The sequence below is a fragment of the Austrofundulus limnaeus genome, unplaced genomic scaffold, assembly GCF_001266775.1.
Source record: "Austrofundulus limnaeus strain Quisiro unplaced genomic scaffold, Austrofundulus_limnaeus-1.0 Scaffold769, whole genome shotgun sequence".
NCBI lineage: Eukaryota > Metazoa > Chordata > Actinopteri > Cyprinodontiformes > Rivulidae > Austrofundulus > Austrofundulus limnaeus.
Window position 1 is genome coordinate 168177 of NW_013953171.1, and position 10883 is coordinate 179059.

A 10883-nucleotide genomic window follows, 5' to 3' on the forward strand; every position below is an offset into this window, starting at 1 on the left:
ATCTATATATTTGTTGTCAAAATACCTTTTAGTACATATGTTGTTAAAATAAAATGAACAGTCCAATGATAATTTTACTGATATGTATAAAGACTGCAAAGGCTGAAAAATCTTGAAATCTGTATGAAATTGGAGGTAGTTTGAGGATTAAATTTTTTATGCTTTTTAAGCTCAAAAAAGGGGGTCGCATTATACATGAGATCGTATTATACATGAGATCGTATTATTCACGAATAAATATGGTACTTCAGATGCAAAGGCAGCTCAAGTCAACCTGGAACTTTTGTTTTACTTTATTCAAGGCACTAAAATATTCTATGCTGTGTTGTCCTRCTAAATCTGGTGAAAGTATAAAAGAACTGCCTTGATTTTACATGATGTTGCCCCTTTAAATAAAGGTTTGTCATCTGAAAAGCGTTGCAGCAGGAGGMAGCGAAATACGGACTGATTCATGAAAAAAACACCTTAATGCATCCTCAAGTCTAACCCCTGCCCTGCCGAACTAACATAAAATTTAACTCCTTTGCGGCTGATCGCCTAAAATTATTTGATGAGCACAAAACTATGTACAGAATGAAGAAAATAAAAAGACGTGAAAATTGAATGAAGTTCAGCAGTGATAGTGACACAGCGGTAGTGGGACTGAGTAATTAGATTTAAGAGATACTGTAGATTTAGCGATGTGTGGATTTTATTGTTATGGAGCAGTTTAGTGTGGTAAGGAATAAGTTGAGGTGATCTTATTTAAAAAATTTTTTGTTGTTTTACGTGAAGCTTCAGGCCTGAACTGTGAACAGATGGACCAAGCCACAGTCGCAGCCTTTTCAGAGAAAGAGAAGGAGGGACGCTGAAAGACAGAGTTGAAGGGAGGAAAAAAACAGTCTGAGACAGAGTGAGGACTCTGACAAGCAAGTAGGGGATCCGTTACTGGGATTAGAAGAAGAAAGAGAAAAGAAGCATCGAGTGGACTGACTGAGGAAATCCCCCGTCAGTCTGCCCGATGGTAATCGTCAAGTGCCAAARAGTAGTCGATCAAAGTTTTTCTAACAWTTGTACATGATTTTTGCCCAACCCTTAATACTAATAAAGAGCTGTACTACAAACAAACCTACCAAATGTAAACACTGTGTAGTTTTCAAAACCTTTTTCAAACAAAATCCATCAGCATCGGTCATTTCCATTAACATGTTGTACACACTGATTATTATAGCAATGCTTCAAGTCATATTTTTAATATTAGACGATTTCCCTTTTTCTTTCAGTTCTTTTCTACTTCGCACCGTTTTCTTCAAAAGATGCAACAAGTTGTGCTGTTTGTTTTTTACCTTTTCCTGTAACTGATTTCTTGCTCTTATTAGAAGAGGAGGTTATATTATATATTTCATATATTTCATTATTATATTTCATACTTGTATAGTAGCCTATGGCTAATATCCTATTTCACTCTCACTGGACCCACTCCTTYTTTATGGTTGCCACATGATCTGAACTAGGGCTGCACAATATATTGAAAATTTATTGTCATAGCGATAACAGCCTGTGCAGTATGCAAATTGTAAATACTGCATAAACTGCCATAAATGGTTGGCTCAAGAGTTTGCTTTTATGTGTTTTGTCACTCAGACGGAAACTTGAAGTATTTAACCAGTCAAATGGATCCCTTCATATATTTGGTCAATTGCATGGATCTCTTCATATTAAAAAAAATCATGCTAGATTGAAAATTATTAGTTGTTTGCTTTGTTTTGTATTTGTTTATTTTTTGCTCTGAACCCAGAGCAGAAAGACATCAACCCTATGACATCAACAGTACATACTTATGTATTTGTTCATTTATTGAAAGTTATTTTGTCATCACAATATTAAGAACTGTTATCGCACATCGCAGGTTTTCCTAATGCCCCTAATCTGAACATGTAAACATCACTTTGTTGTTTTTACACATTTGTTTACCTTTTATTTATCATATTTTGGCCATTGGTAAGAAATGTACATTTTCATAACTGTGTACTGTATATTACTGTGATATAAAACTGCTTTCTTTGTCTTTGATGCCCACATCAAGTCCTCGCAAAGATAGAAAGTACTCCAGCGTTCACACACTGAAACGATCTGCGTTTACCCAGTAAACACAATCAGCATGGAGTGTGAGGCTGATGAGGCTGCAGCAGAGGTCTGCTGGCATATTGTAATCTAATCTGTGAGGGAGAGTGATGCTGGTAAAGACAATAAACTGGAAGCACACTGTTGATTTAAAAAAAATAGAAAGATGAGCCTCTGAGCTTTCTGAGGAAACAGACACCAGGCCTTTTCTCTTACTATAAATATCATTCTTTCCTGATCTGATGTCCCTCCTCTTTTCTCTTCTTTTTTTCTTTCAATCCTTGTTATCATTTTGTATCTCCTCTGTTTTTTTTTCTTCGTCTGGTAGCTGTCTCCAGAATTTCCTTAATTTCTCCTTCATGCTGGTTATGCTCCTCATTAGCCTTCATCCTTTCTTCGTTCCAGTTATATTTTTTATTCCAGGCCTGAACCATTAGTCTCAGTACTTTAAGTCCGACTGGAATGTGTCTGTAGTTTGGTTAGAAATTAATCTAGTAACGAGTCTGTAACCTGATCGTAAATATTAGATAAATAACTGAAGTACTCACTGAATAAATTCAAAATTATTATTTTTTGTCCATTTTCAGCAACATCCAGTAACCAGGAGAAAGACCATTTAAATGATTTATTATCAGTAGGGCTGCCTCGATTAGTCGACAACTAATCGATTATTAAAATAATCGATGACTAATTTAATAATCGATTAATCTTTTTTTGTTGTTGTTCTTTACTTTGTTTTTCTCTCCAAACTGCTTTGACACCTTCCACTGCCACATCTGCCTTTCTGTCCTTGACACACATGCACAGTAGTGGTAACTGGGGTAGGCCGTGGACGTCACAAGACATTATACAGACAGGCTCTGGTATCATGGCTACCTGACAACAGAGCTCAAAGTGTGGGATCATTTTAAGAAAATGAAAGAGAAACCTGTGTAATATCTGCAGAGCAGAACTTACCTTCCACAGCAATTATTTTTAGTTAGCATATAGCTAAAATCTAACCATGGTTATATAATAGCAGCTGCATTCTGGCACGATAAGCTCTATGTTTTATATTCAATTAATGTATGATCTGATTAGTCGACTAATCGAAAAAAATATTCGGTGATTAATTGATTATAAAAATAATTGTTTGCGGCAGCCCTAATTATCAGACATATTATCGGGCAGCACTATTTAACCTTCTCTTGTTAATATAGACCTTATCAATTACATTATAGATAATTAGAAAAATATAATAACTTGAAAAATAAACTTGAATATGGCAGTTTAATAGGCTATGAACAAAGTACTAGTTTAATGGTACATGGGTACCTATAGCATCAAGAAAATATAGAAAAACATAAAGAAAATTATAAAATGGCATGCAGTACAGTGTCATGAATAATTTTTGTGAAATTTGGTTTTTGTTTGAAAATGTAGCTTATTCCTGTATTTTTTTCTAAATCTACTTCATTCGTACTGCTGCACGCACACACACACACACACACACACACACACACACACACACATTCATATTTAGTGTGTATCTCCAACTATAGTCAGACTGGAAGCGGCTGACATTACTGGCATGGTATGGCTCATTCACAGAAGCAGCTGCTTTTCCAGAGCTGGCGCTGTTCAGTCCGTTGGCCTTGCATGGCTCTTCAGCCCCTCCCTCTTGCTTTCTCTCCTCTCTCTCTCTCTCTCTCCCTCACCAGTTAGCCCCCTCCTCCCCTTCCCTCTTGCTGATTTCTTCCAGAGGATGACTTCACGCTCTGGAAGAGAGCAGCAGCACCGAAGACTCCGGTGTGGCAGCTATACTCGGTTAGCATCTGAGATCTCTTCCCAGCTCTGTGGCTTGTGACCAACTGGGCAGTAGGGCAGCACAGCTGTAGAGCAGAAAGACAAGAGAAGTGTGGAGGCTCAGCAAGGAAGAAAGTGAGAAGGGGAGAGAATTTTTAAAGGAGGACAAGAAAAGGAAAGGAGCCAAAGAGAGTGAGGTTGAAAAGTTTGATTGCTTCTGTAATGGGGCCAGACACGGGTTTGCGTGTGAGGAGCTGGTGAGGTTACACTGGCTGTGGATTTATTAGGATGAACATTAAAGACACGGGAGAGGAAGAAGGAAGAGGCTGGATAAGAAGAGAGCCACAGCTCCAAGGAGGAAGGCTTTTGAGCTCCAGACGTCTGCATAGGACCTTCAGTGGAAACACATGTTGCCGTGATGGCTGGCAGTGACATCTCTGCAGCTACTCTTCTCCTGCTGAAGTGTGAATCTTAAGTCCCACATCTGAGGAGCAGCTCCAGGCTTTAAAGAGACCAAATCAGACAGATCTGTCAGGAGTCCGATTCTTCCTCTCCATGTGTGATTGACATCTCCTGTGAGCTCCCACAGGAGTAGCGACTGTTCGTTGGAGACTGAGGTCGTACTGAAAACAAAAACAGTTGTTTCTTTTCCAAGCCCTCAATTTGTTGAGTTATTTGTCAAACAAGTGAGTATTAATCTTTATCTGCCGGTTTGTTTTTTACACAACGACAGAGGTTTGAAGCAGGTTCACCCTTTGGATCTTGACCTGCGGCTTTGCTATTTCAAGCCAGTGTTTGCTGCACAGTTTCGTCTTTAAATGTGGAAAAAATAGCAACATAGTAATTTATCAGCTGATTTAAAGGATCTACTAGAATAAAACCCTGGGTCTTTTTTTTGTCATTTTTTGACAAAAAAAAAAAAGAATAAAACCCTGGGTCTTAAGAAAATATATTTGGGTGAACGCTGTACCAATCCTGTTTTATAGAAACCAATACAAATTGTGCGACAGGCTGCTTTCAAGAGGTTTTATTTATTTATTTATTTATTTTATTTTTTTCGTTTTATTTTCTGCAAAAAAAAGTCCCAGATACAGCATTAAATGATTGTTACATTTTGACTAAATAAGAGTAGATAAATTCATCAGGTCACTTGTAAGCATGACCGCAAGAACATGTTTTCTGTTGAACTTTTGAAATTATTTTTATTTCCTCAAAAATAAATTTTTTAACATTAATTGGGTCTTTTATTTTTAAGTAACATGTTACAGCTGGCACAGTAGATTACTGCTTTAAGCTACAGTGTAATTGTTCTTAATCTACATGGTGGTTAATTCACAAAATAAAGTGATTTGGCTTTGCATAAATTAAGTCATTTGCTGTTTGACACCAAATCTAATTTGACATTTTAGATCAATATATTTTTAGTTTTTTGTCACTTTTCTACTATTAGTGATAATTTAGTTATTTTAACAATAAATTTGACAATTTAATTGCCTCTTTCACCTACCTCACTGTCATCTTTAACAATACAACACAGGTCGTGTGTTGAAAAATGGCTGTTCAAAATGAGGAAAATGTATTTATTTTAATGTTAGTTGTGATATCAGTCATGTTGAACACAGGGTTTTCTTCTCTTTTTTTCCTGTCATCACAACACATTCTATGGTTCAGTCACTATATCTGTTCTGTTGGGGTATTTAGGTTAGAGAGGGTCCATTTGATTGCCAAACACTGTAGATTACGGACATGTGGTCTGCGATTTGTTGCAATCTGTTGCACCATTGGTTTTGGTGACAACACTGGGATGATTGACCGTGCAGCAGCTCTTTGTAAAAGTAATGTGACATCAACAACATAAAATTACTGTATAATTTTGGCAAACTTTTTTACAGCTCCAGTTAATCTAAAGACAACAGTGAATTTTAATGTAAAGTCAATGGAAATCACTGAGCAGGACTGACCTTTGACTGTAGACCTCATGGAGCCATTTTAAGAACTATTTATTATCTTGCTTTATATGTGACTCATCACATCAGAACAAGGATTAAGTCCAGAAGTGGAATGTGGAAAAATAGGTAGATATAGGGTTTTGATTTCAACGTGCAAAAATTGCATTTTGTCAAGATTTAATGAATAAATGCCTTTGCAATGAATCTTATGAATGAACTGTCTGAAATATAATCCTAAAAAAATTTTTGAAGCATTTTTCTTAGCAGTAGCAACAAAAACCTGATTTTGAGGAAAACACTTTAAAATTTTTGAATTTTTCCCTGTGAGCTAGCAAAGTTTTTGTTTCTTTCCAACTGGGAAATCTTAATATACAAATATTTGAGGTTTACTCTTTATATTGACATGAAAAAATTACTCAATAAAYTGACATAAAATTAGGATTCAGACCAAACAGTAATGTATTATCATAACCAACAAGACAAATTAAGTCATATCTCTGGATCTGCTTATGATAACAGAATGATCCCAGTATCAAAATGTAGCTTTTAAAGCAGACATCTGAAAATGTAATTAGGTCATTTTTTTAAATCACTTCAGTAGAAAAAAGAACTTAATATTAGTTTCTTAATTTCTTCATCATCAGTGATTTTTTTTAAGTAAAGAGAAAATAGAAAGAGGGAAAAAACAAAGAGAAACGTAATTAGAAAGATTGAAATAGTGATTAGAAGTATATTAAATATACACCAAGAAAACACAGGACCACACACCCAACATCTGTCTGCTTACCTAAAAATAAATGGATAAATACATGGWKGGCATATATAAATATATACACATACCCATACATATATAAAGATAAACATACATACATGCCTATATTCATACATATTGTAGATATACGTATATACACACAGACATAAATACACACTCAGTGACCAGTCAGAATTAGGTCATTTTAACCAAATGTGACTTAATCCTCATTTCAATTAGACGGGTCACATATTTGCACTGGTACTGTATAATTAACAACCAGTTATMTTTGCAAGAAACACTTTGTAAATATTTACCATGTTCTTGTAGTAAAACACTGGCATTATGTAAAATAAAAATCAGGTTACTCTGGCTCCTCGTGTGATTTTCCAAGATTTAACAGTGACCATTTAGAACCAATCACAATAACACCTACAGTTTCAGTGCTAATAGGTTTGTTCTTTCGAACATGTAATCTTTTGTTTGCAGGGATGGACTTTCTGTAGCATTCAAACACAGGACCCATGGATTGAAACAGGACTACAACCTTTAATCTTTTACATTTTTTAGCCAAATGTTAGTATCAGCAAGCAACTTATTAAAACATTCTCTTCTACTTCAAAGATATTACTGTTGTGCTTTAGTTGTTTTCTTTTCAGTCAGCTGTAAAATATGACAGACTCCTATGTAGTGAGTTTAATGTAATGGATCATTGAGAGTACATGTGACCCTCATATACCTTATAAACAGACTGAGAATGAGGCTTTATCTTGTTTGCAGATACACAGGAAGATTCGGGAGGACTCGGACATGGCCCAGGACTCTCTTCAGTGCCTGGCCCAGCTGGCCTCCATGCATGGGCCTGTCTTCCCAGATGAAAGTGCCCAGATCTCGTACCTTGCCCACATGGTGGAGGGCCTGCTCAGCATGATTAACGGGTGAGTGACTGTGCTGAGAYGTTGTCATTGCTGGTACTATATTCACACCAGCCACAGACTGGAGTTGGCAACATTTTTACTTGTTTTTAATTAGAAAATGTTAAATTTTCATTCAATTATTTAAAAGGACAGTGCAAATTCATCTAGATTACTGTAATACACATTAATATAATTTTCTAATTTCAATGGATGTAGTTTTAAAATTTTATTCTTATTTTTAATAACAAATTTTTTACACAATATACAAATAGCATACAGAAGAAACAAAGGTGAAATTTCAATACCGTTTTGTTTTTTAGGCTATTTCAAAATCTGGTTTAGTTTCTTTTAAGTGCTGCAGGTTGATTTTTATTTGTTCAGAAATACAGTGTGTTTAAACAGAGTTTGGCATTGTGTGGAAATAAAGTGATTGTAGTTGGTTAAGTACTTTTGTCCAAAGTGGAAAACATGAGTGGTATGAAGTGGATTCTTTGTCTCAGTATTTCAAGGTGCTCACAGAGTGAACGTTTCCTGCAGCAACATTTGTGTTTTTACAGTGAAATACTGATACGGCTATTATGGCTCCAGTGTAACAGTGGTTAGGTTGGTTTATAGAAAGACTGTGGCTGATTGGGGGAAAAATAAAAAATGTAAATGTTATTTCATTGGAAATAGAATTAGAAAGTATGGGGCTATGGGTTTCAGGTTACATCACTGTTAAATAGTCAAATTGTCAATACGTTATTTTTTTTTTTTTTACATATTCCTGTGGTTTAAATCTCTTAATGAGATGCCACAATCCAAGTCAAGCTTTTCTCAAGTAATAAAATCAACACTCCCCATTCCTTACCTGTTGCAGCAGCAACCTGTGGGTTAATCAGCTGAATCTTGGAAGAATGAACAAATTTCCATTAAACTTTTCCCTTTATTTAAAAAAATAGCTACAAGAGTTAGCATGCACTGCAGAGTAGTATCCCAGCATTGGTTTACAAACTGGAAATGAAAAAGTAATCTGTTCAATAAGCAGGCTTAAYTTTTGAACAATTGACTACAGTAAGTTTAAATTGTGTTTACATAATTATTTAGTCCCTCTAACTTTGTGTGCATTACTCCTGGCTGGTTCTTGATTTTCATAATGTTTATGATTAAATTAAGATCTCAGCCTTCGCCTCTTCAAAATATCTCATACCTACTAGTAGTAGGCCAAATTTAGCATTTTATTGTAGTCTTTTAGGCATCTGCTTTGATGGATTACCAGTGAACTGATTTAAACTAAACTGGTGTAGCTTATAAATGCAAACCACAAGTGGTACCATTCTCTGTGATAGTTACCCCTTTTCAAATTGTATTTAATTTATGGTAGTGTCTCAAAACACAAACTGTGTGTCGAGTTAGTTGTTGCTGCTCCCTTTGATCATGTTGTAACATAATCCTGAAACACTCAGAGTACAGAGCAGCATATGTTACATTGTTTGGAAAAATAAACTGTCACTTATCTTTTTCAGTCACTTTTATTCCTCTCATAATTTTTTTTTTGACAAGTTGACAAGTCTTATGTTTTATAATCTTCAAATCCACCAGGTCGTTTTCTCAGCCCTGACAGGTGAGGCTTTAAAAAACTGCCCTGATGGGACTAATTTAAACCTGCCAAGTGAAAGCAGGCCTTCCATGAATGCAGGGGCTGTTATACCGCCCAGCATGAGCTGCTGAACCCTGAATTAGCTTTTCTCTCAGATGCGTGGTGCTTTTAAGGTGAAAGCCTTTCCTTTTATTGATTTACATCATTAAACCTTCAACAATCACAAAAATGTGAGGGTGCTGTCTTTAAGGCACTGTGTATATTTTTTAATTTAAATTTAGAACATTTTTCCTCAACACTGTCTGTTATAGTTGAATGTAATGTGTTGAAGTCAGAAGATTCATTTTGTTTGGTTCATTAGTACAGACTTTGTATCTTTTTTATCTCCTCATTTTAACTCAAGGATTTCATGTTTCCTAAATTCAGAGACTCAACAAGTGATTGAGTCCAATGTCAGGAGGAGGCTGACTCATATTCAACTCTTTCTGTTTTATTTACAGGAAGTAATTGCTTGTTGAGTCTTTGTTTTAAAACCCTCTTATTCTATCATGGGAAACTGTCTTGCAGTTCAATAACAAATAGAGTAAACAGAGTAACCAGAGCTTTATTTTTTCCAGATGCTTCTAAAACCAAATGTATGTTCAAGTGGATCAAATTAGGCCCAAATTCTTCTCACAAATGTGCTGTTTGCAAATAGAATGGGACTTAAATTCTGATTAGCACCCATTCAAACGGAGGTAAATTCTAGTTATAGGTGTGTTTTGTGTTTCTGTCAACAGCGTCTCTCTAATCTAAAGCAGAATGCCTGACCCTGTAATAAAACTGAAGTGRGCTGTTTCTCACTGAAAGCTTTCCGTGTTGTCCAAACCCGTTTCACATCAGTCTCTACAGTCAAACTCTTTATTCAAAGAGATACAAACACTTCAGTGTGTTTCTCTGCACTTTTAGCTACTTTTGATGATTTCATTGTGCTGATCAGTGTTCATCAATGTTCATGTGATAATTTCCCCCCATAAATTTGTGTTTGAAGTTTATCATAATCATCTTCTGTKTCAGATCATCCTAAGTTTCACAAAGTAGGTACTTTGGTGCGTTGCCTGACCCCAGCAGTGCGTTGGTCAGGTTTTTGTGATTTGTAGTCGCTTGTTTTAATGCTTAGCCCCATCTTATCATTATGAAGTCTCTCTTAATTTTTTTTGTAGAGTCTGCTTTGGTTTGAAAAWTTGTTGTCTATGGGGCTCCGCAACTGTTTTTATGGTGTAATGGAAGTCAGGGTCTTGCTTTCTAATTTTCAGCCTTTAAGGACCTCTAAATCCTTAAAGGATAGTCCGATTTTAAAAAACTAAACAGTTTTGGAATCTGTACATAGAGCCTTATGAGTGCAAAAAGGAGAAAAAACACTCTAAAATGGGTTTGAAAATTGTATCAAAGTCCCTACACAAAGGTATCACTTAAATAGATTCACCTCATCCATTAGACAGCTGGCTCCCCSACCTTTCACCTCTTTTTCTATTGATATAACAGATAGTTATATAAGAAAAAAATGATTCTTGATTACCCACTCTCAATAAATTTTCCTTTACACAGTTAGGTCTATATCTATTTGGACACCAACACCAAGTTTGTTTTTTACCTGTTTACTAAAACATATTCAATTTATAGTTACGGAATATATTAGGGGTGTGAGAAAATATCGATACACTGAAATATCGCGATATTTCATTTCCCGATACTGTATCGATATTCTAAAGCCCTGTATCGATTTTTTATTAAGGTTTAAAACGTCAACTTTCCTGCCA

The 10883-nt window shown here is 35.6% G+C and overlaps 1 protein-coding gene across 1 annotated transcript in view; it reads left to right on the top strand.

Moving 5' to 3' along the window:
- Nucleotides 1-10883, top strand: part of xpo4 (exportin 4) — a gene marked incomplete in the record, with an annotated part of 131137 nt that overhangs the window by 66976 nt on the left and 53278 nt on the right. Inside the window, 1 exon segment of the mRNA XM_014028491.1 lies at nt 7369-7526. Coding sequence (XP_013883945.1) covers nt 7369-7526 — 158 coding nt within the window.